The 23,429-nt window shown below is 42.9% G+C and overlaps 1 protein-coding gene across 8 annotated transcripts in view; it reads left to right on the top strand.

Annotated features, from left to right (window-relative positions):
* Nucleotides 1-21,539, top strand: part of TRIM36 (tripartite motif containing 36) — a gene marked incomplete at its 5' end in the record, with an annotated part of 46,377 nt that extends 24,838 nt beyond the window's left edge. For all 8 annotated transcript variants that reach the window (XM_080804559.1, XM_080804556.1, XM_080804554.1 and 5 more), the window contains 7 exons: nucleotides 1,333-1,479; nucleotides 7,823-7,918; nucleotides 10,596-10,849; nucleotides 11,070-11,194; nucleotides 15,353-15,643; nucleotides 18,351-18,648; nucleotides 20,180-21,539. In XM_080804559.1, coding sequence (XP_080660685.1) covers nucleotides 1,333-1,479; nucleotides 7,823-7,918; nucleotides 10,596-10,849; nucleotides 11,070-11,194; nucleotides 15,353-15,643; nucleotides 18,351-18,648; nucleotides 20,180-20,534 — 1,566 coding nt within the window. In that variant the 3' untranslated portion in view covers nucleotides 20,535-21,539. The remainder of the gene's footprint in view (nucleotides 1-1,332; nucleotides 1,480-7,822; nucleotides 7,919-10,595; nucleotides 10,850-11,069; nucleotides 11,195-15,352; nucleotides 15,644-18,350; nucleotides 18,649-20,179) is intronic.
* Nucleotides 21,540-23,429: the final 1,890 nt, after the last annotated feature.

The raw sequence follows: 23,429 nt of genomic DNA, 5'->3' as shown, positions 1-23,429 counted from the left end.
AATGAATTATATTAGGCTTGAGTTGTCACAATTTAAAACACATGAAATCTTGAGTAAAATTCTTTTGAGTCTACATTGTTAACTCTACTTAACAAATACAGTAAAAGATTGATAAGAGAGAATTGAAGAGGTAGGATAGGTTATATTGAGGAAAATTGTATTTTCCTTCAATTACAATGTTACACCATATAGTAAAATTCTACAAGGTGGCCCCTTATGGAATATTTGCCTATGACTTGGAGTTCTTATCATCCATCCTTGTAGAGAGCCAGATTTTATATTTATGCTTAAAATGTAACTGGCTTTGAAAACTTAATGCAACATCGTGTGTTAAGTATGCTGGAATTAAAACAAGAATAACAAATAAATGTAGTGGTTTTGAAAATGCAGGAGCTTGGACATGCTGGAGATTTTAAATTTGTTTCCAGTTGTTTTTCTCCTGGTCCTGCCCGTTGGTGTAGGAGTTTTCATATTGAACGTTTTCTTTGTGTCTCGATACTATCATACCAGCTGTTGCTGAAAATGGGAACTCTAGGAGCCACGGACAGCTTTTTGATTCCATGGACACACTAGTCTAAAGGAATCTCCTTGTTACTTCGTGTACAATTTCAGGCATACCTATGGTGATAGTTTACAGAGTAAATAAGAAGGTAGCAACTCAGATGAGAAAAACAGTTTGGGAAAAAAAAAAATAACACAACAGTTCTAAATTTGGCCAGCGTGTACATGATTAATATGTAAAAGCAAACATCTGGAAACATGTATCAGAAAGTGTTCCAAGGCTCCTTAATACCAGGTTGCTTTTTTTTGTTTGGTTTTATTTTCAAGTAATCTCTCTGCCCCGTGTGTGGCTCAAGCTCACAAGCCCCAGATCCAGTCGTACCTGGTGGACTGAGCCATCCAGGTGTCCCCTTCCTTAGTAGCTGATTTCTTACTAGGACGGTGAGGGCCTGGGTTCCCATCATTTATTTGCTGTGGTACCTTGCAAAAAAACCGGTCGTGTCATTCAGGTTTGCCTGGTCAGTGCAGCCCAGGGCCCTTCTGGCTGGATTCAACGCGAAAGCCTGATAGTGAAATTTCCACCACCTTACTGCCAGATTTAGGGGCAATGGCATCTACAGATTTAACTGACCATTTGAACCCTCAAATTGAGAAATAGTAATTCTAATACACCAAATGCTTTTATACTTTTATTGAATTTTTTTCACACTTTTATTCCTTTAAGTGGCTTTATTTAGTGATTTTTGCAAAGCATGTCTTTGTATTTGGGGACTTTGAGTATTCTGGAAGCTCTGAAAACCTGTAATTATACCTTTGTTCTGCACTCAATAGATTTTAATGTGCCCAGAACATGAGACGGAGAGAATAAACATGTACTGTGAGTTGTGTCGGAGGCCGGTGTGTCATCTCTGTAAGTTGGGCGGTAATCATTCCAATCACCGGGTGACCACCATGAGCAGCGCCTACAAAACCTTAAAGGTAGGATTTGTGCACTTGGGGAACTAAGTGTGTTGAGTCTTTTACAACTTTGGTTTTACTTTATGCCTTTAGCTTTTTCTTTATAAAATCATGGCTGAAGTATGGTCTCGTTTTACTGCAATGAGTCGTCAATGTAGAGGGTCCCTCAGTGATGTAATGTGAGGTTGTTTGTGTGTTCGACTTGGCAGTCCTTGGTTGTGTTGATGAGCTGGTTCTGGAGAAGGAGGGGGTGAAGACCACTCCATGATGATCCCCACATGAGCCCAGTGCTTGTGGTTGAGTATGTGTAGAAATGACACTCTGTTGAGTGTGTGTGGAACTGACAGCCCTTTTGAGGGGGTGTGTGTGTATGTGGAAATGACAAACCTGTTGAATGTGTGTGTAGGAATGCCACACCTGTTGAGTGTTTGGAAATGGCACTCCTATTGAGTGTGTTTGGAAATGACAAGCCTGTTGAATGTGTGTCCGTGTGTGTGTGGAAAAGATATGCCTGTTGAGTATGTATGTGGGAATGCCACACCTATTGAGTGTGTGTGGAAATGGCACACCTATTGAATATGTATGTGGGAATGCCACTCCTGTTGAGAGTGTGTGTGTGTGTGTGTGTAAAAGATATGCCTGTTGAGTCCATATGTGGAAATGCCACATCTGTTGAATATGCATGTGTGAGTGTGTGTGTAAAAGATAGGCCTCTTGAGTGTGTGTGTGGGAATGCCACACCTGTTGAGTGTGTGTGGAAATGACGCGCATGTTGAGTGTGGGTGTGGGATTGCCACACCTTGAGGGACAGTAGCTATGTTAAGACCCTTAATTCCTGTTGCTTCCCTATAGAAATAGTGGAAACTTCATTTATAGTAAGGGTCTGGTGGGAGCCTTACCACCTAAAACTGAATCACTTCCTGTCTCTCTCTTTGGAACCTTATACATGGACCTTTGAAAACTTTCAGACTTGTTTGATAAGCTACAGTAAGGGAGGCAGTGGTATAATGCTGTTTCTTGTTTGTTTTATTCTTTTTTCTTTTAAAATGAGATCTTCATTCATAAATTCACCACTCATTTTAGTGAGTTTCCTTTCTACCTTTAATGGTATGTACATGCCTTTTGGGGCCTAGATCAAATTCTTACTTATGCACATGGCTTTCTCTTCTGCATTTGGTATGTCTGTCTTGCCCAGTCCTTCTCCTGCTTTGACTGCGTGGGTTATGGGCATAACCGTTTTTGTTGTCCTGGTCTGCTGATCCTGTTATCTGTCATTGCCGGTCAGTTTCGTAAATTTTACCTTGTTGGGCAGTGGATACGTCTATGCCCTACAGACATTCTTGAGTTTTCTTCTAATGGTGATTAATTTCCCTCAGAACAGTTGGCTGCTTTTGGGTCCTGCTTTAAGTTAGGACAGAGCACTGTTCGGTTCCGGGGCCGGTTTCACCAGGCTTCTCTTCTCCTTCACTCTTCTCAGTGCCTTTTGGATTTTGAGTTTTGAGAGGGTTTTGATTTGTTGTTTAATTTGTTTGGTGCGTCACAGGCACTATTTCCAGCCGGGTGTGAGCTCCCGGAGTTATTCTTCGTCATCCTTTTAGGTGATCCTTTCCCTGGCCTCTGAAAGTTTCCTCGGACGTGGGAATTGGTCAGTAATCTGCTGGATAAGCCACAGGGACCCTTGGTACACTCTTCAGAGTTCTTTCTGGCACTTTCTGTTCTTGGGGATTTTGCTTTACAGGCTCTGGCCTCCCTGGACATCTCAGCTTTCTCTCTTCATCTCCGGGGAGACCCTGGTCCCCTGAGTTTTCCTCTGCCCTTGGCCTTGGCAGATGCTGGGTCTAGACAGGATGTTGGGCACGGACATGGGCCCGTCTTGTTTCCCTCTCCCAGGACTCTCTTTCTTGATGTCCAGTGTCTTGAGAGCCATTTCATATATTGTTAGGTTTCAAGTTTTTTTTTCGGGTGGGACAGTAGATACAGTCTTTGTTACTCATTTGTGCCCCCCAGTGACATTACCATTGTTTGCTGATTAAATTTAACTTTTTAAAAAAGATTTTATTTATTTATTTGACAGATTGATGGCGAGAGAGCACAAGCGGGGGTGGTGAGGGAGGGAAAAGCAGACTCCCCACTGAGCTGGGAGCCCCATGTGGGGCTCGATCCCAGGACCCTGGGATCATGACCTGAGCCAAAAAGGCAGATGCTTAACTGCCTGAGCCACCCACGTGCCCCCTAAATTTAACTTTTGACACCTCTTTTTTTGGTTTCTTAGTGGTTTGATCTTATACAAGCTGTCCAAAAATTTTTTTCTGTAACCTGGAATAAATCTTTGATAGTAACATCCCTTTAAGTTAACTCTTTCGCTCCATTGTTAACTTTTCTCCTAATGTTTCAGACTTTTTTTTTCTTCGAATAGACTCCATCATGGGTTTTTCAATTTACTCACTTTTTAATGAGGATAAACTTTAGGTTGACCCCTTTGCCAAAAAATAGCAAACAGATCTTCTTAGATCTTTCTTTTTACTTACTTTTGGGCTTTAAGCAGGGGGGCTACATGATACAAGTTTATATTATTTCCATTTTTTAGAAGATGCATTTATTTTGGAGGGAGAACATGGGGGGGAGGGGCAGAGGGAGAGAGAGAGAGAAACTCAAGCTGACTCCTCACTGAGTGTGGAGCTGGACACGGCTTGATCTCATGATCTTAAGATCCCTTCCTGAGCTGAAACCAACGGATGGATGCCTGACCAGCCGCACCACCGAGGCGCCCCTCTACTATTTTCATTTTACACACTCAAGTGTTGCAAAGACAGAAGAAAAATGAGCATCATGGTGGTGTGACCTTGTCCATCTCATTACTGCTGTTTGTTGAGATGCCTGAAGCTGGGGCCAGGCTTCCTGTCTGCCCCTGTTCGATCTGGCTTCTGATACCAGTGGACTGTGTTGGAGTGTCTGACCTGTCCTTAGAATTGAGGGTGCCCTTGCGGTGGTGGAAAGTGCTTCGCTAGTGCTTTCAGGTGAACTGGCCTAAATCGTGAATGATGGAGAGGAACGGGCCTGCCTGTTCCTGGCAGTCCTCTGTTCTACTGTTGGGGTGAGATATGTTTTTTTAGTCTTGTTTTTGCTTCCACATAACCTCACTCCTGTTTATCCCCGGACAGAAAGACACCTGCTTGGTTCCATCTCCTGTTACTTGCCTTTGTTCAGTGACCTCGCTTTCCCAGCAATATGGAGTCCTTCCTACCTTCTAACACAGGAAACCATGTTTCTGCTCTCCTCTGGCCAGTTTGGACTGCTAAGGCTTCAGAATCCTACTTTGCCCTGAACAAGGCCCCACAGTTGGGTGTTTATTGTCTCTCCCTCACTCTGGCCTCATCTCAGCAGCCTGCTTCTCCCAACTGTGGGTGTTAGTGGGTTTTCTAAGACTTTCTCAGCTTCCACACAACAGTACGGTTTCTCATTAAGGGAGGGTTTGCTGAGGGGCGCCTGGGTGGCTCAGTGGGTTAAGCGTCTGCCTTTGGCTCAGGTTATAATCCCGGGGTCCTGGGATCGAGCCCCACGTCAGGCTCACTGCTTGGCAAGGAGTCTGCTTCTCCCTCTCTGTCTGCCCCTCCCCCCTGCTCATTGTCTTTTTTGCGCCCGCACTCTCTCTCTCTCAAATAAATAAAAAATGAATTTTTTTTTTTAAGGAGGGTTGGTTGTTAGGTTATCTTTCTTCACTTGTCCACTTTCTTATAGTTGGATGGTTTTCTGAGGACTTTTTCCTACTTTCATTTTTTCTTTATTTCCATAAATTACTAGAAGAGGGTTGGTGATCTTGTTCATGTGCAGTTATGTCTTCTCTAAGGGGTGGCTTTGTGATTTTATCCATAATTGAAATGACTGGAAAATAGGACTAAAAAAAGTAGAAAATGTACACATCCCCGTAACGAGTCCCTGTTGAATGAGAAGGTAATACGGCTTCTATATTTTGGGGGTATGTGAACATAATGCCCTGTTCTCTGAAGTCATTTGGCAGTTGACTAAAATGTATCATTCTATGCTTTTTCTTCCCATTATTTTATCCTACCTTTTCAGACATGGGGCAAAGCTGAGAAACCTTTTAAATGATAAGCCCTAAGGGGGCAGGAAACATTGGTTATATATTATTCTCCTAGCCTGCTCCCATGAAAGATACTCAGTGTGATTGTTGAATGAATTTCTCTCCTGTTTTCTCTCCCTTCTCCCTCCCTTCTCCCTCGTTTTGTGGGGTACCTTTGACCTGTGACCTGATTAAAGGCCAGACGCAGTGGTTCTCAAACTTGCATGGGTGTTAGAATCTCCTGGAACACTTGGTTTAAAACTGCAGAGAGCGAAGCCTGTCTTCCTTGAGGGGCTCCGTGGTGTCTCTCAGCCCTCTGGAGGCTGATGCACACCAGCTTTTGAGAACCACTGGTCCAGGGGAAGGCTTTGGAGCAAATTCGGCGTCCTTGAGCAGTTAGCCTCTGGTCAGTTCCTAGAGAACTGGAGCCCTAATGTAGCTAAAGGATTTAAAACGTATTCCCCCATTAGATGTCTTTGCTGAGGTTAGGAGCCATGTCTTTTACATTGCACTTTTCAGCGTCTAGGATGAGTGTCTGATGCTTACACTTTTTGAAGGCCTGTGAATAAATGGACACACACACATCATCTTAACCCAGACTACCTTGTCGTGAGAGGCCCGAGAGGACTGGAAATAAGGGCCGTAGCTGGCCAGAGAATGTGGCTGAGCAGCCCTCCCTGGGAGCGAAGCCTGGTGCTCTCTGACTTCCCACTGGGTTCCTGAATTCTCTCATCCTTTCTCCTCCAGCCTGTCTTGCACTCCCAGTGTAAACGGTCTTACCACGAAGTCCCACGTCCTTGAAAATGTCGCCGCTGTAGCGACAAGGGAGTGTGACCCCCTGCACCCCTCCTGTGTGGTCTCAGCACAGGCCTGACGGGACGGTACTGGAGGAGCTCTTCTCCATTGCGGCTTGGTGCTGAGGAAGTGCCTGACAGCCTGTGGAATCGTGGTCAGCGTACTGGGCAGTGAGGAAACTTCTAGCTCAGCACTGACGCTGTGATACTTGCTGTCAGTGAGCTTTGGTTTCCTGATCTGTAAAACGTTGGGTCAAGACACATTTCATGTCTGTCCTTGACTCCCTGCAGGTTCTTTCTGGTCCCATCCTGTCCTCAATCCTCCGAAATCTTACTCCTCTAGCTCATGGTTCGTCCTTCTGTCCCTCTAGTGAGCCCTCAAGGAAACTCAGTGCGTCTGTTGGCTGGATGCTCTGGAGAATTAAAGACGGGGCCTCCCATATTAATTTCAACATATGTTCTCTTACCCTGTTACGTGGTCTAAGTGAGAAAAGGGGGAAACGATATAGGCAGGAGACTGTCTTCTTAAATTGGCTGCAGGTCCTGGTCCTCTCTTCATACCCAGCCTCTCATTCCGGGCAGCAGCAACGACTGAGAAATGCTCAGATCCTCTTGTCACTGCTCTGGCTGGGGTGGCGTTTTCTGGATAACATCCCTCTTACTTAGACTCTGCATACGTTTGTCTCTTACAACTTCGTACCCTGTGGGGCTTCAAGGGTTGGTTTGTTAGCTTTTGAATGTACTTGTCATACATACTGTTTTTCTCTGGGTTAAACTGGGGCTCTCCCCAAAACCTAACGATGTTACCTCTATGGTGAGGAGACCAATCAAAGTAACTACTTCATAAATATCTCCTGATGGAGGTATTACTGCAGTATCTACTGAAGTTCTTCCTTCAGTACGCTCTGGGAGGTTAATGAGCTGTGTTTGTATAAATCTATTCGTTATTATGTAGGTGTAATTATTTAATGGCTCTCTAGTCCGGGCTAGGCTGTGAAGGTCATTTTGGAAGAGTTGCTTGCTCTTTGAGGGTCTGTGTGCGTGTGTGTGTGTGTGTGTGTGAGAGAGAGAGAGAGAGAGAGGGAGAGAGAGCGAAAGCGAGAAAATAAATTATAAAATCTGATGGAAGACAATCCTGTTTGAATCGCCGTCCTTGCATTTACTTAGAAACCAGAAGAGGAAGACCTGGGAACGATGAAGAGACAGCAAAAGTGTATTACTTACGTATTCTGGCTTTTTGGCTAATCTGAGCATCACTGCCTTGTTCTTTTATCCGGCCTGTTTCTCATCTCTCATAGGTCCGTGGGGCCCTGTGCTCAGGGCCAGTAACTGTGTACCCTGGGTTAATAACGAGAGTGGTCAGGGTTGACTTTACTGCGTGTTCCTCATGGGCTAAAGAATTGTGTGTAAAAAGATAAAAGAGAAAGGAAGGTAGATCTGCAAGGCCTTTGTTACACTTCTCATTTGTGTTACTGGTATGTTCTGACAGGAAAAGCTTTCAAAGGATATTGATTACCTTATTGGCAAGGAGAGCCAGGTGAAGAGCCAAATTTCTGAACTAAACTTGTTAATGAAAGAAACGGAGGTAAGTGATGAGCTGGTTTGCATGCTTTTATTTCTCCATCTAGGGAATTCATTGACTCATAACATCCGGAGGGCAGTAAATGAGCTGGGAGGACAAAGTTGGGGTAGGTTTCGCCCCTGCTTCTCTGGGCTTAGAGAAACCAGAGGTTTAAGCTATAATGTGTGATCTGTGCCCAGGAGAGGTGGTGATGAAATGCTGTTGAAGCACAGGGGAACGAATGACTGGCCCTTGACCTGGGCGTATCGATCTCAGAAGTAGTAACATAAGGTAAAGTTTGGAATTCTTGACAATTACCTCTCTTTTACAAGATTAACAGATTGCCTTTGAAGTATGTACTAGGTGTTGACTTAAAATGCGCTGTTCTCAAGAATATACTTGAGACAGGGTCACCAAAAGACACACATTAGAATGTTCATGGCTGGAATCTAATAGCCATGGAGTGGAAACTACCCAGCTATCCCTCAGCCCCAGAATATAATCACTTAAGAATGATGATCTGCAGAGGGGCGACAGTGTAGCTAAATCTTGGGAGAATGTTGAAAGAAAGATCCCAGAGCAAAGGAGCACGAACTCTGTGATCTCCTTTATGAAAAGTACCAACAAAGGTGGACCGGGGTTCTGCTTAGAGTTCAGGACACGTGTCACTGAACGCTAGGGAGGGCAAGGATGGGTGTCTGGAAAGGTTGGTGTCTGCGATCTGGGTAACGTTCCTTTTCCTTAATCTGGATGCAGGTTACGTGGTGTGTGTTTGCAAAGATTAGTCCACCTCCACACTCACATGTATATTTTTCTGTGTGTATGTTATACTTCAGTTAAAAAAAGGAGAAAATTGATAGCATTTTAAAAAATGAGGTAGAAGACGATAGGACTGGGTTGTTTTAAAATTCCAAATACTCTTCATTGATTAGGACGTGTGATTTCTCTTCTCTGTTGGAAATAAATTGAAGAACCATTACTCCTGATCACTTTTAGAAGTTACATGAAATAGAAAAATATCTGGGCTAATAAGAGACTTTCTTGAAATTTTATTTCAAGAAATTAATTTCATTTTCCGAAATGGGTTAAAGAAATTGAGATGTTCTGCAAATTAGTGCCAGATCACCAGCACTGCTTTTGTTTTTAATACTCTTTTTCTGATACTCACCGATTGCATTAACCACCCTAAGTAAGTTGTTTTTCCATGTGCTTGAAAAGTGGGATTTTGTTTTTCTCATTTTTGTCTGATGACCCACTCTATTGGGGCGGTATCATCTGCTGCTCCAGGGGATTGTATCTTGGGTCGTTGAAGGTTTGTTTCACTCCTGGTCCTCAGTCCTGCTGCCCCGACTTCTGAAATAAGGGAGCCCCAGGACTGGTTGCAGAGCTGGTGATTCACATGAGCTGTTCATGCTCCGAGTCCTTGGGATCCTGGAGAAAGTACTTAGCTTCTTTATGTCCCTTTCCCTGAAGCTACATTTGTGAGCTTATCAGCAAGAATCTACACTTTGGAGAAATGGTCTGCATTCTTGACCTTGACTCAGTGAGGACTGTGACACTGTCCTTTTATTCTATAATTACGCTTAGCTGGAAAAAAAAATCCCCCCTTTTTACCTACGTGTAATGATCTTTTGAGTTTAATGCTGTAATTTATCACTGAAATACTACCAAAATGTCACCACCCTCTGTCCCCCTTCTTTCTTCCCTCCTGCCCACCGTTTACAAAAATTTCTGCCTGTTGGGTTTAGGAAACAGAGGGGAGTCTGCAAAAAATTGCCTTTCATTAGAAACGTTGGCCAGAAGCCATTGGAAAGTACACAATGCTCTTCTTCCATATGTTGTCAGCTTTTAAGAATGTGTTTGAAGACATTTTTTTTCTCTTGGCTGCTGCTTATGGGTCTGTAATGATGAATGCATGTGTGTGCTCTGCTGGTCCTATTTTCAAAATCATGTTGGTCTCTGATTTTATGGATGTTCAAAATGTTCCATAAACTCTACAGATAGGATCATTTTATGACCAAGTAGACAAAGGGCTGCCTGTGCAGTGAGTATAATCGTTCTGTGTACAGAGTCTATGCGCTTGTCGTGGGCATTTTATGTAAATAATCTTTACCAATCTTAAAAAAACCCGAGTGGATCCTCTTATCCCCAGCTTTCAGAAGAGAAAAACTCAGACACAGAAGTTAAATAATTTGTCTAAAGTCACAAAGGATATAATTCTAATTAAGTTAATATTAATTTGAAGAGAAGAGTTACATTTTTATATTTTAGTAAAAGATGTCATTTTTCTGAGTTTCATGCTGTGATTGAAGTTTCTTAAAAAAATTGGAAGAGGGTAGAAAGGGACAAACGTTGCCCAAATTAGAAATGAATGAAAAACTCCAGAATTGTGTGGTACAGTGTCTTGGGTTAAATCAGTTAATTCCTGCCTCAGGTTCCTCTGTGTCCATGTTGAAGGTTGTTTCCTTATTTAATTGTTGATTGGTGCACTTGGGAGATGAAAGCTGGGGAAACAGTGTCATGCAGTTACAAAGTACGTCTCACCAAAAGTCGGCGATCGTTCCTTTCCCAGTGCATTCGATGCCAGACTATTGTTCTGAAAATGCCAGAGTCGGACCAGATTAAGTTTTGGTTATTTGGAGAAAAGACATGTGGATTTAGCAGGTGAGGTAATATAACCCTTGTGCCTGTTTTATAATAGTGTAATGGAGAGAGAGCCAAAGAAGAAGCAGTCACACATTTTGAAAAGCTCTTTGAAATTCTGGAAGAGAGGAAATCATCTGTTTTGAAAGCGATTGATGCGTCTAAGAAACTAAGATTAGACAAATTTCAGACTCAAGTGGAGGAATACCAGGGACTTCTAGAGAACAATGGGCTTGTGGGATACGCCCAAGAAGTGCTTAAGGAGACGGACCAGTCCTGTTTCGTACAGACGGCCAAACAGCTCCACCTCAGGTATGTTTGAGTTCAGAATCTCCTTGGCAGTGGCCTTCAAGGCTGCGCTGTTTCAGCCGCAGCTCCCGGGGCTTCCTAATGCTGTGCTCTGTGCGGACACCCTTGCCGCACTCTTAAAACCCAAACACTGAGCGGCCTTTTCTTTGGCTAATCACATCACAGGTGTTTAGTCTGATGCACCTTTTACGGAGTTGTTTTTGTATCCACTGTCTGCCCGCAGAATACAGAAAGCCACGGAATCTCTGAAGAGCTTTAGACCCGCGGCTCAGACGTCCTTTGAAGACTATGTTGTGAACACATCGAAACAAACAGAACTTCTTGGAGAATTGTCCTTTTTCTCTAGCGGTAAGTTTAAGTGACGGCCAAAGCTGTGTACTCTCATCATGGGAATTCACAATACACGGGAAAAACCCGCTCTTCAGTTTGGCAGAATGAAGAACCGTGTTTTTAATGCACAGAGTGTATTCTTTCGGTTTGTGTGGTTTTTAAACATCGTATGGGGCACCTGGGTGGCTCAGTCGGTGAAGCGTCTGCCGTTGGCTCAGGTCGTGAGCTGGGGGTCCTGGGTTCGAGTCCCGTGTCGGGCTCCCTGCTCAGCGGAGAGTCTGCTTCTCCAACTCTCCCTCTGCCCCTCCTCCCTCTGCAGCTTGCGCGTGCGTGTTCTCTCAAATAAATCAATAAAATCTTTAAAAAAACACATTGAGTAAATGGCATCAGGTTGCATGTGTATCCTTTTTGTGAATTGTTTTTCCAAAAAATGAAGTTTAAGATGTTTGATGCTCAAAGAGTTCTGGTTTAAAGCTGTATTTTAGCTGCTCATAGTATTTCATTATAGAAATCATTTCCCTACCAAGAGACCGTTTGTTTTTTCCCTGTTGCTGTGTTGAACGTCCTTGTCATGTTCACTTGTGCACACCTGTGTGAGTTTCTCTAGAGCAGAAACCTAGAAATGATGTCTCCCGGGGAAAACTGACTCTGAGAGGTTTTAAGTGTTTACCTGGCTGTATCAGCTCATGAGGGCTGCTGAAACAAAACAGCACAGACTGCGTGCCTTGAACAGCAGAAAGGTATTTTCTTCCAGTTCTGGAGGTCGGAGTCCGAGGTCAAGGTGTTGGTTCCTTCTGAGGCTGCTCTCCTGGGCTTGCCGATGGCGGCCTTCCGCGGTCTTCTGTCTACACGTCTGTCTCAATTTCTGCTCGTAAGGGACTCCAGTCATACTAGTCCTGGTGGATTAGTTCCCATCTTGATGACTTCACTTTAACTTAATTACCTCTGTAAAGACTCTTTCTCCAAATAAAGTTACATTCTGAAGTACTGGGGATTAGAACTGGGGCATCTGCATTTTGAGGCTGTAACAGACTCTTATGATGGTGTGGTGTTCCCCAGTGGGGAGGTCTTCCTTTCCTTTCCCCTCCTTGCCTTGTCATGTCTCCCCCACGATTTCTCTTCAGTTGACGGTGAACACTTAACGGTCCTTACAGTGGAATACTTACAGGTTGATGACTGTGTAGTTACAGATGTGTGGATTTGGACAGTCACCCGAAGGAAGTTTGTCTTGTTTAAAGTTACAAATTCTAGGGGTGCCTGGTGGCTCAGTAGGTTGGGCCTCTGCCTTTGGCTCAGGTCATGATCTCAGGGTCCTGGGATGGAGCCCCACATCGGTCTCTCTGTGCCTACTTGTGATCTCTCTCTGTCAAATAAGTAACAAAAAAAATAAAAAAAAAAAAGTTAGAAATTCTAGGAGTGCCTGGGTGGGTGGCTTAGTCAGTAGGGCATCTGGCTCTTGAACTTAGGTCTTCACCTCAGAGTCGTGAGTTCAAGCCTTACACTGGGCATGGACCCTACCTAAAAAAGAGAAAAGGTTTTTTTTGTTTTGTTTTGTTTTGTTTAAAGATTTTATTTATTTGTTCGACAGACAGAGATCACAAGTAGGCAGAGAGGCAGGCAGAGAGAGAGAGGAGGAAGCAGGCTCCCTGCGGAGCAGAGAGCCTGATGCGGGACTCGATCCCAGGACACTGAGATCACAACCTGAGCCGAAGGCAGAGGCTTAACCCACTGAGCCACCCAGGTGTCGCACTCAAAAGAGAAAAGGTTTTAAAGTTAAAAACTGAAGGATGATTACTGTGACCTCATTTCTTTCAAATCTATATTTGAATCTCTTTTCAGATATGTGCTTGTCTTTTTTTTTTTTTTAAGATTGATTTATTTATTTTTAGAGCACATGTAAGTGGGCGTTGGGGGGGGACGGGAGAGGGAGAGAGAAAGAACCCTCAAGTTTTTGCTGTGTGTGGAGCCCGACGCAGGGCTTGATCCCAGGACCCCAAGACCATGATCTGAGTCAAAATCATGAGTCAGACGCTCAACCGGCTGAGACCCCCAGGCACCCTGGATGTGTATTTATTTTTATTACAAGGCTCTTCTTTTTTTAAATACATATTTGTTACTCTGTCAAATGCTAATTCTGCTTCAGGTACTGTAGTCTCCCTTTTTCCAGAAGGTAGACTTGAATTGTTTTTCATACACTACCTGGTTTACTTAGGAGAACAAGGTCCTCTCTGCCCTGGGGGTCCCAAAACAGTCCTTGGAAAGAGGATGTTGACGGTTGGCAATCTTGGGTTGTACCAGTGTCTGACAAAGAACCAGGGTAGCTGATGGGTGACGGGAAAGTCATTCCCCAGCCTCTAACTACTCAATGGTCTCATTGTCTCCTGCACGCACATTTGTTTTTAGTAAGCTATGGTTCAAAAAAAAGGGGGAGGTATGGGTGGAGGTATGTACTACTATGTTATTTTGCACACCCCCCCCCCCCCCCCGCCAAATGTATTTTAAATGACTTTCCATTTCTCATTATGGGCTCTGTAACTTCTGGTTGCGTGAACGTTCCATACCCAGACGGGCTTCTGCATTGCTCGTATGTTTCTGGGGGAGGCTCTGATTTGATAGAATGTGTGGGGTGTGTGTGTGTGTGAGAGAGAGAGTTCGCTAGTTTATCCTAAGCTGTTAAGCTTACTGGAATTTCTTCTATGGAAGGGATCCTGCATATGCATGAAGGTTTAGCTGTGATTTTTTTGTATTGTATTTTTCATGAAAAACTGGAAACCCGGTTCTGATCATTGTTACATGTTGATACAGCCATGGCGCGGGCTGCCGTGGGAGAATCTGCACAGGATGTGCACAAAAGTATTACACTGGTTATCTTTGAGTTGCTTCATGTGTGTTATATATAGTTTCTGATTTTTTTAATAAATAACTATCATGTTTATGCCAAGAAAAATTAAATTGCTTTGCAACTCTTTGGAACACAATCTGGAAGAAAATCATGGAAGTTTCACTGAACTTCGTCAGACTGGCCAAACTTAGAGTTAAAAGTATTTATTAATAATTCTAGGAGGACATAGATTAACAATTTCAAGTCCAGTGTTGTTACTTAGTAGGTGGAAATGGAAATGCAGATGGTTAAAAAACTTTAACTTACGGTGTTTCAGAATGAATGTAACACGTAAAGCTGCTACTGAATCTTTTTTCGTCTTCTCTGTCGCTCTCCTTCCTTTCAGGTATAAACCTAAATATACCTTTAAGAGTCTTTTGTGCTTATTCTTTTTCATTTTCAATTTTGTGGTAAGAGCACATACCTTGAGATCTGTTCTTTTAACAAGTTTTAAGCGTGGAACACAGCATCATTGACTCTGAGTATGATGTTGTACTGAGTTCTCTCTAGAGCATCTTCGTCTTGCTTGACTGATAATTTATGCCTCTTGATTAATAACTGCTTGTTGCTCCCTCCTCCAGCCCCCAGCAGCCTGCATTCCAGTCTTTGATTTTGTGAATTGGGCTCTTTGAGATTCCTCATAGAAGTAGGATCGTGTGGTCAGCGTAGGTCTCTGTGTCTGGTGTATTTCAGTTTGCACGTCCACATGGCCGGTCCTTGTTGTCATACATTGCCGGAATTGCTCCTTTTCTTATACACAGCATTACAGATTCAGAAAATTCTTGGACCAGGGCACCTGGTTGAGCATCTGACTTTGGCTCTGGTCATGATCCCGATCCTGGGATTGGTTCGCATTGGGCTCCCTGCTCAACAGGGAGCCTGAATCTCCCTTTGCCTGCCGCTCCCCCTGCTTGTGCTCTCTCCCTTTCCTGCTGACAAAGAAATAAAAGCTTAGACAAAAAAAAGGGGAAAGGGGTGCCTGGGTGGCTCAGTGGATTAAAGCCTCTGCCTTCGGCTCAGGTCATAATCCCAGGGTCCTGGGATCGAGCCCCACATCCATCTCCCTACTCAGTGGGGAGCCTGCTTCCTCCTCTCTCTCTCTGCCTGCCTCTCTGCCTGCTTCTGATCTCTGTCTGTCAAATAAATAAATAAAATCTTTAAAAAAAAAAAAAAGGAAAATTCTCGGACCATGTGGAAACGATTGAAGTTACTTGTTGGTACATCGTTTTTACAGAGGGACATGCAGGTTCTGAAATACCGTGATTTTACCACATTTCGTATCTTGCTGCTTTCAGGCATAGACGTGCCAGAGATCAACGAGGAACAGAGCAAAGTGTATAACAATGTTCTGATCAACTGGTACCATCCTGAAAAGGATAAAGCGGATAGCTACGTCCTTGAGTATCGGAAGATTAATAGAGATGAAGAAATGCTGTCTTGGAACGAGATAGAAGTCTGTGGCACCAGCAAAGTGATCTCAGACCTGGAAAGCAATTGCAACTATGCTTTCAGAGTGCGAGCCTACAAGGGCTCCATCTGCAGTCCTTGCAGCAGAGAGCTGATTCTTCATACCCCGCCGGCTCCAGGTAGTGTGAATGTGGGGGATCAGAAAGCCTTGGAGTCCAAGGAGACCTGGATAAAAAAATAACCGCGCCAGCTCTCTGTCTAGATCCACACTGAAACCAGCATTCGTTTGTTTAAAAAAAAAAAAAAATTCTAGAAAACCGATTCCATCCCCAGGTAGGGTTTAGGAAGAAACCGCATGCGTGAATTTCACCAGGTAGGCTGGGAACAGGATTAGAATTTGGCCTGACGTAGATAGAGAACATGAAGAACTTCGAGTGAGCAGGGCTATGAATTTGAGATTAACAGTGCATAGATGCTACCTTACGAGTTTTAAATAGTAGAGTTCTGTATTTTTGGTGAGTGTATAGAAATCTCTACAATATAGATGTAGGTAGACTTTTAAAAAAATTATTGTTATAATATGAAATATTGTTGTGATTAAGCTCCTTCTGATTTGTCCGGATTTTTTCTCTGTAACTCAGTGATTCCCCACATGGGCGGGGTTGGAGGACAAATGTTAGAACCAAGTGGAAGCTGCCCCTCCCCCCGCTCCCCCAAAGGCTCCCCTTTCGCAGCCCCCTCCCCCACCTTCAGAGTCAGAAACCGCTGCTGCTCCTCATGGAGCGCCTGTAGATTTTTCCAGAATGAGAATCACCAGGTCTGGTGCCACCTGCAGCATCTCCGTGGACAGGTGATCTTCAGAAGCAAAGCTGTGCTCCTGTGCGTAGCAGGAGAACATTCCGGCCTGTTGGTGGCTGCCTTCGAGCTTCCTCCAGTTGGTTTTTAGACCCCGCTGCCCCCCGCCCCAGTTCAGTGGCTCACAAGCCCATATTTCATACACCCTTGTCTTTCCTTCCCCTTTTGTCCAAAGTGTACTATCCACTGCGTGTTTTTCATGCCTGTTGTGGCCAGTTTAAAAAAAAAAAAATTAGAATACAAATACAGATCGGGGTTGGCCAACATTATTGTTCTTGAATTTGAATAAAATCCAATAAGAGAGTTTGAGGGCGTATTTGCAAGTATTAAGTGATATTTTACCATTTATGTAGTTTCCCCTTTTCTCTGCTCTCTGACTGAAAGTGGAATTAGAAAGAAACCTGGAAGTAGTTGCTATTTTCAGGGACGTATGTGGTGGACGGGAAAGGAAGAAATGACATGTTCCAAGCTGTCTATTTTTTTTATTTTTTTTTTTTTAAATTTTTTTTAAAAGATTTTTTAAAAATTTATTTATTTGACAGACAGAAATCAGAAGTAGGCAGAGAGGCAGAGAGAGAGGAGGAAGCAAGCACATGCGGGTCTCAGTCCCAGGACCCTGGGATCACGACCTGAGCCTTAGGCAGAGGCTTAACCCACTGAGCCACCGAGGTGCCCCTTTAATTTTGTTTTTAAGTAATCTCAGCACCCAGTATGGGGCTTGAACTCAGAACCTCAAGACTGAGAGTCGCAGGTTCTGCTAACTGAGCCAGCCAGGTGCTCCCAGAGTTGACTTGCTTTTCTCTGAGAGAAGCTGTGTGAATGGGGTGACCAATCAAATATATTTTTTGTAAACCGGGAGACATTTGAGATGGACCGGAAGCAGGAATGGTCATGGCAGGACAGTAGGCATTACCAGGAAGATTGGTCAGCCTGTAAACGGAGAACGGCTTTAGCTTGCTAGCAGACATTTTTTAAAAAATTGTGGTATGTGATATAGTTAAAAATGACCATTTTAACCATTTTTAAGGGTACAGGTCAGTGACATTAAGTACATCCATCCTGTTGGGTGGCCACCACCACTCACGTCTCTAGAATAGCTTCATTTTTTTCTACACATAACTCTCTGCTCATTAAACACCAACTCACCATTCCTTCTTTCCACAGAGCCTGGGAACCTCTTTTCCACTCTCTGCCTCTGTGAATTTGCCTGTACCTCACAGAAGTGAATGATCTAATCCTTCTGTTCCTGGTGTATTTGGGGCTTCATCTATGTTGCAGCACGTACCAGAATTTCCTTATTTTTTTTAGGTGGAATACTATGCCATTGTATGGATAGACCACATTTTCTTTATGCATTCCTGTGTTGATGGACATTTGAGTTGTTTCCACTTTGGGGCTAACAACCAGTGTCCTGCTTCATATAGTTGAGTTGATAGAGACTTAGAAGAGTGGCATTATGTCCATCCCTTACTGGAGGAAATTAAAGGTTTAAATCCTTGAGCAGGGATTAAAACTCATCTTTCTAAACCCCAGACCTTTACCTTTTTTTTTTTTTTTAACATCATGCCCTGTGTCTCATCTCTGCCATTTTGATTGATAAGGAGAAGCCCCCAGTAGAATAGGTAATGTTTTCCAAATCTATGGAATGTGGAACATGTTTAGGAAAATGTACAGATAGTTACGAGAATGAACAGTCCCTTATTTTAAGGAGCAAAGGGACAGATCCAGTAGTGTAAAACATTAGAAGAGATCTGCTCTGTCTGTTGCAAGGAACCCCATCCGTAGGTTTTCTCATACGCTTAAAATGCTTCCTTCTGCCTTCTGACATTTCTGAGCATGTTCAGATGGAGAGATTGTCCTGGAGGTGATCTGGTCAGGAGGTTGGTTTGTCCCAGTTTGTCGACGGCAGTGTGAACTATCCCCTCTCACAGCTCATTTCAGTCTTCTGGTTCAAGACCTGATCAGATTGAACCGCCAATTACAGAAACCCTAACATGTAGTCATCAGACTAATTCCAAGCTCTCTCTACAGTTTTCAGTTTCCTCTTTGATGAAAAATGTGGCTACAATAATGAACACCTGCTTCTGAACTTGAAGAGAGACCGCGTGGAGAGCCGAGCCGGGTTTAATCTCCTGCTTGCGGCGGATCGCATCCAAGTGGGTTATTACACAAGCCTGGACTACATCATCGGAGACGTTGGAATTACCAAGGGGAAGCACTTCTGGGCCTTCCGTGTGGAGCCGTATTCCTACCTGGTCAAGGCGGGCGTCGCTTCCAGTGATAAACTGCAGGAATGGCTCCGCTCTCCCCGGGATGCAGTTAGTCCAAGGTAGGTTCTCTTACCGGTCTAGGGCTCGAGAATCCTTCTGCAGGTAAACAGCCTTGTTCGTGCGCAAGGCAAGCCGGGAAGTCCGCCTGGGTTAAACTTACCTCGGTCGGAGTGCTTTTCTTAGACCCTGGGGCTTTGGCTGCGGGTAGGTGGCTAGCTGAGGAAAGGGGTTGGGTTGTCTTGTATTTCCACGGTGAGAATTGTGACTCCGCAGTTCCTTTTGGTGCTGCGAGGAACTGAGTCTGTTCTGGATATCTCTTGATTGTGCTTTGCACTTTGAAATTTCAAAAGGTTTTTATCTCAGCTTCCTTGCTGCTTTCCTTCTGTGGTCAGTGCTACTCAAGTGCATGGTGAAGTGCTTCTGATGGCCTTACTTCAGAACGGATACGAAGTCGTTCTTTTGTTATGGGGCACAGTTTTCTTCAAAGTCCCCTGTAAGGATTTTACAACATTGAGTGATGGGACACGGGTTTCCATATCAGAGACTTCCAGTTTCTTAAGAAATGGGTGATTGAACCAAGATTATATGGCTTCGTTGTTTTAGATGGGATATGTCTACTAGCCCACACAAACCATTTTGACCCCTTGTGTGAACAGAATCCCAAATTAATAATCAGAGTTGATAGGAAGAGCTTTTTGCTCAAGTGTTAGAAATGGACAAAATGATGAAAACAGTAATTGGGACATGGTCAGTTAAACATAATGCCATAGACCTAGAATATTGATAGAATATTGGCATTCATAATGTTTAAAAAGCTTACAACATCAGAAAGAAGTGAAAAAATGCAATTAAAAGTGTCAATGTACCATAATCACAAATATGTAAGAAGTGAACTCTGCACAGAAAGAAAATGGAAGGACCTTTGTATCCAAAATTTATATAAGCTGCTACTGTTTTATATTTGTGGGGGAAAAAAACCCTCATTCTTGCTTGCTTGCCTCATAGAACCGTGTAGAAATCCCAGTCCAGAATGAGGGTTCTTAGGACCATGAAACACGACTTTTCTCCTGCATTGTTTTGCATTGCTCGTGTATTTTACCTTAATTTGCCAATTCCTTGCATTAGGGCACACATCTTGGTTTTATATATATATATTTTTTTACATATGATTATGTGCTATGAATATTTAATCTGATCATTCCCTTTAGTTTTTTCCTTCTGTTATTATTATTTTAAGCAATCTCTACACCCAGTGTGGGGCTTGAACTCATGAGCCGGAAACAAGAGTCTGAGCCAGCTAGGCACCCCTCCCCCACTTCAGTTCTGAGAGGCCAGAGTCCTGAATTATTTTATAGGGTTTTACTATTTTTCTCATCCGCAGGTATATATATAGACATTTTATGATAGTTCATGACAAAGAATTTGGGGCTGAGTCTCTGGTCAGTCACTCTAAATGGCCGTGTGTAGTCGTCATGTTTTTAACTGATTTGTGTCTTAATAAAAGTTTTTGATGTACAGTTTAATTTGAAACCATTTGGAGGCTCCCCGAAGGCTTGGCACCACAGCTAAGACTCATGCGTTGTGTTCCAGATATGAGCAAGACAGCGGCCATGACAGCGGAAGTGAAGACGCCTGCTTTGACTCCTCACAGCCGTTCACACTGGTCACCATCGGCATGAAGAAGTTTTTCATACCCAAGTCAGCCACTTCTGCCAACGAGCCTGAGAACAGAGTTCTCCCCATGCCCACGAGTATAGGGATTTTCCTTGACTACGACAAAGGCAGAGTGGCTTTCTATGACATGGATCACATGAAATGCCTTTACGAGCGCCAGGTGGACTGCTCGCATACCATGTACCCAGCATTTGCCTTAATGGGCAGCGGGGGAGTCCAGCTGGAGGAACCCATCACGGCAAAATACCTAGAATACCAAGAGCACATGTAATTTAAGCATCTGACGTGACTTAGGGTAGAAAAGGGGAGCAGAATAATGCCTTGGTGTTAACGTTCGTAACTAATTACATATCATCTAAGTAGTCTGTGATCACAGTTGTTTTTGTGCGTGTTTCCTCTTAAATCGGAAAAACCTGAACAGTTCTGCCTCTTCCCTGTCGTCGTCCTGCCTTTCACAAGACATGGGAGTAAGGACACTCCTGGGTTAATTAACTCTGAAATGGTTAACTCTCTAACTGGATTGTCTGTCTTTTTTTATGAACAGGAAATCTTATTTATTTATGTCAGCCCTGTTGCTGATACTTATATTTCCTTTCTGGGGGGGAGGGAAGGGGGATACAAAAGTATTTATTACTACATTTCTTTGGTGTTTGATTTTTTCATTTTGTATCATGTTCATGTCTTAAGATATTTTTTAGATGCCTTATGGGTGGAAATTAGTACTTAGCTTGTGTCTCACATATGTTTTTCATAGGAGAACGAAAAGTATAGATAGGTTAAAAAGGTCAGAGAAATGGTAGTGTATTTAAATGAAAAATTATGTATTTTGAGGTGTATAACGGATTTTCAGAGTATATTCCCTGCAAAATGAATACTACTTTTTTTTTCTTTTAAGATTACAAATTGTATTTTTAAGGATATTTTGAAGAGTTCCCTTAGCTGTAATGCCCACACCTTCGTGTGTAGTTAAACATTGTTTGTTTGTTTGCAGGAAACACGAAGTTCTTGGCTAACACTTGAAACTTGTCACTTCATTTGTCTTCAGTTTTTCTTACTCTATGAAATGAGTTATATCAAATAATTTATTTTTTACAAATATCAGTGAAGATTCACTGATACTTGGCATATTAGTTCTTTTGCCCTCCTAGCGTGTCCTGTGATTTTATGATTTTCTTCTTTTTCACATTGATACTGTATATTAGATTGTCCTGGTTTATGTTTACATGTTTGGAAAGTTCACGATTTATTTTTAAAGTCATTAAATTATTCTAAAATGTGAAGTAACTGGTCAGTTGGGTGTTGTTTTCTGTGGCCAATTGTTTAGCAGTAAGCATCTATAAAAGTAAAAGACGAATCTGGTTGTTTAGGAATAATAACAAAAATCATAGTGACTGTGTACCCTTTTAACAGCTCTTAGAGCTAGTAAGTACATGAATATTATTGAAGAATATTATTGAAGAATTAATATTTTAATTGAAAATTTATGTTCATTTTTAAAAGCTGTCTCTTACCTAGGTGCTTTTTTTATTTAAACTGTGTATTTTTTAGACATTAAAATATTCAGAAGCTAGACTGTTGTACATTAGCACTCATGGTTTTGAAATGCTCTTGACCTATTTTGATAGACCAACCCAAATCTTCGGCCTTACCTGGTTTCCTTGTTTGTTTGTCTTTAATATATTTTTAAATGGGAATCTATCCCTCAGGCGGGTAGCATCAAATTAGCTTTTTCGTCCCCAGCGCAAGTGGGAGCTCTCACGGTGAAGTTCAGCATTGAGCAGGCTTTGTTCCATTCCCACCAATGAATAGCACTTTACGACATAGGCTAACTAAGCTTCTGCAGTGTTTGTGGGTCATTGTGCATTCGGGCTGCTAAAGCCCTGTGTGTGGTGAGGTTTGAGTCTCAAGCCTGTGTAAGCACATACTGTGTAGACATTTTAAAAGCTTTTTTTTTTTTAAGATTTTATTTATTTATTTGACAGAGAGAGATCACAAGTAGGCAGAGAATCAGGCAGAGAGAGTGAGAGGGAAGCAGGCTCCCTGCTGAGCAGAGAGCCCGATGTGGGACTCGATCCCAGGACCCTGAGATCATGACCTGAGCTGAAGGCAGTGGCTTAACCCACTGAACCACCCAGGCGCCCCGACATTTTAAAAGCTTTAAGAGGAGTAGGAGAGGTGGCATAAAACCTTGTAGAGTTGTATAAGAATCATTCTCCTGGATTTTTTTCATTTTTAATAAAGATTGAAATACCTGTAACTGTTGGACCACATCCTGGGATTTTCAGTCTGTTTATGTGGAAAATGGAAACAAATCATTGATAAGAGAAGTTCAGCCAAGTATATTAACTTAGTTAAGGTTTTACGTAAGGTTTTTGGGCATGTACTTACTAGCTCTAATTCTTGTCAAAGCGGTCATTAGAAAAGCTTAACGTGAAACTAGTTTACTTCAGCTAACTGATCAGATTGTCAGGAGACAGTCCTTTTCTGCTCTGTAATCAGATTTTGATCAGAAGACTCTTTAGTTCATATTCATACTCTTGGGTCATTCTCTGGTTGTGGGTCACAATGCATTGTTCATGCTTGATGGCTCTTCATTTTTTTTTTTTTTAAGTTGATTCCATGCTATTCCCATGGTACTGTATAATTTAATTCTCATAGTTGTAGTTACTTTCAGAAAAGTAAGAGGAGTCAGAGCTATCTCCTAGGCATTGAACACCGGGTCATCATCGGATTAGAGTGTGTCCCATGTGGGAATACCATCAATCGTGGCATGGCTACAGAAACTGGAGAACCAAATGTTAAAGACAAGACAGGCCTGCCTTCATTTTAGAAGAACTTCACCAACTTGTTCACGACGATGAACATCCTGAAAATAGAAGTTTCTCCTGGGACTCGACTCCTGCTCTTTCTGAGATATGGAGTTGTGTACTGGTTATAAGGTGACCAAGACCGCCCAGCCAGGTTCTCACTCTTGGGAGCTTCCTTTTGAGGAAATGGAAAGTGCTAGAAGAGTGATTGAGGAAGGGGCTGTTAGACTGGGCGGTCACGGACGCCCCTTTAGAAGTTTGACACCTCACCCCGAATGAGCTGGGCCTACAAAGAGCTAAGTGATGAGCATGTTGGGTAGAGAGAATAAGGGAGCTCAAGAAGGCTTTGAGATGGCAAA

Source organism: Martes martes (assembly GCF_963455335.1).
Source record: "Martes martes genome assembly, chromosome: 5".
Taxonomy (NCBI): Eukaryota; Metazoa; Chordata; class Mammalia; order Carnivora; family Mustelidae; genus Martes; species Martes martes.
The sequence above is the reverse complement of the archived record's forward strand: the minus strand, read 5'-3'. Positions and strand labels throughout refer to the sequence as shown.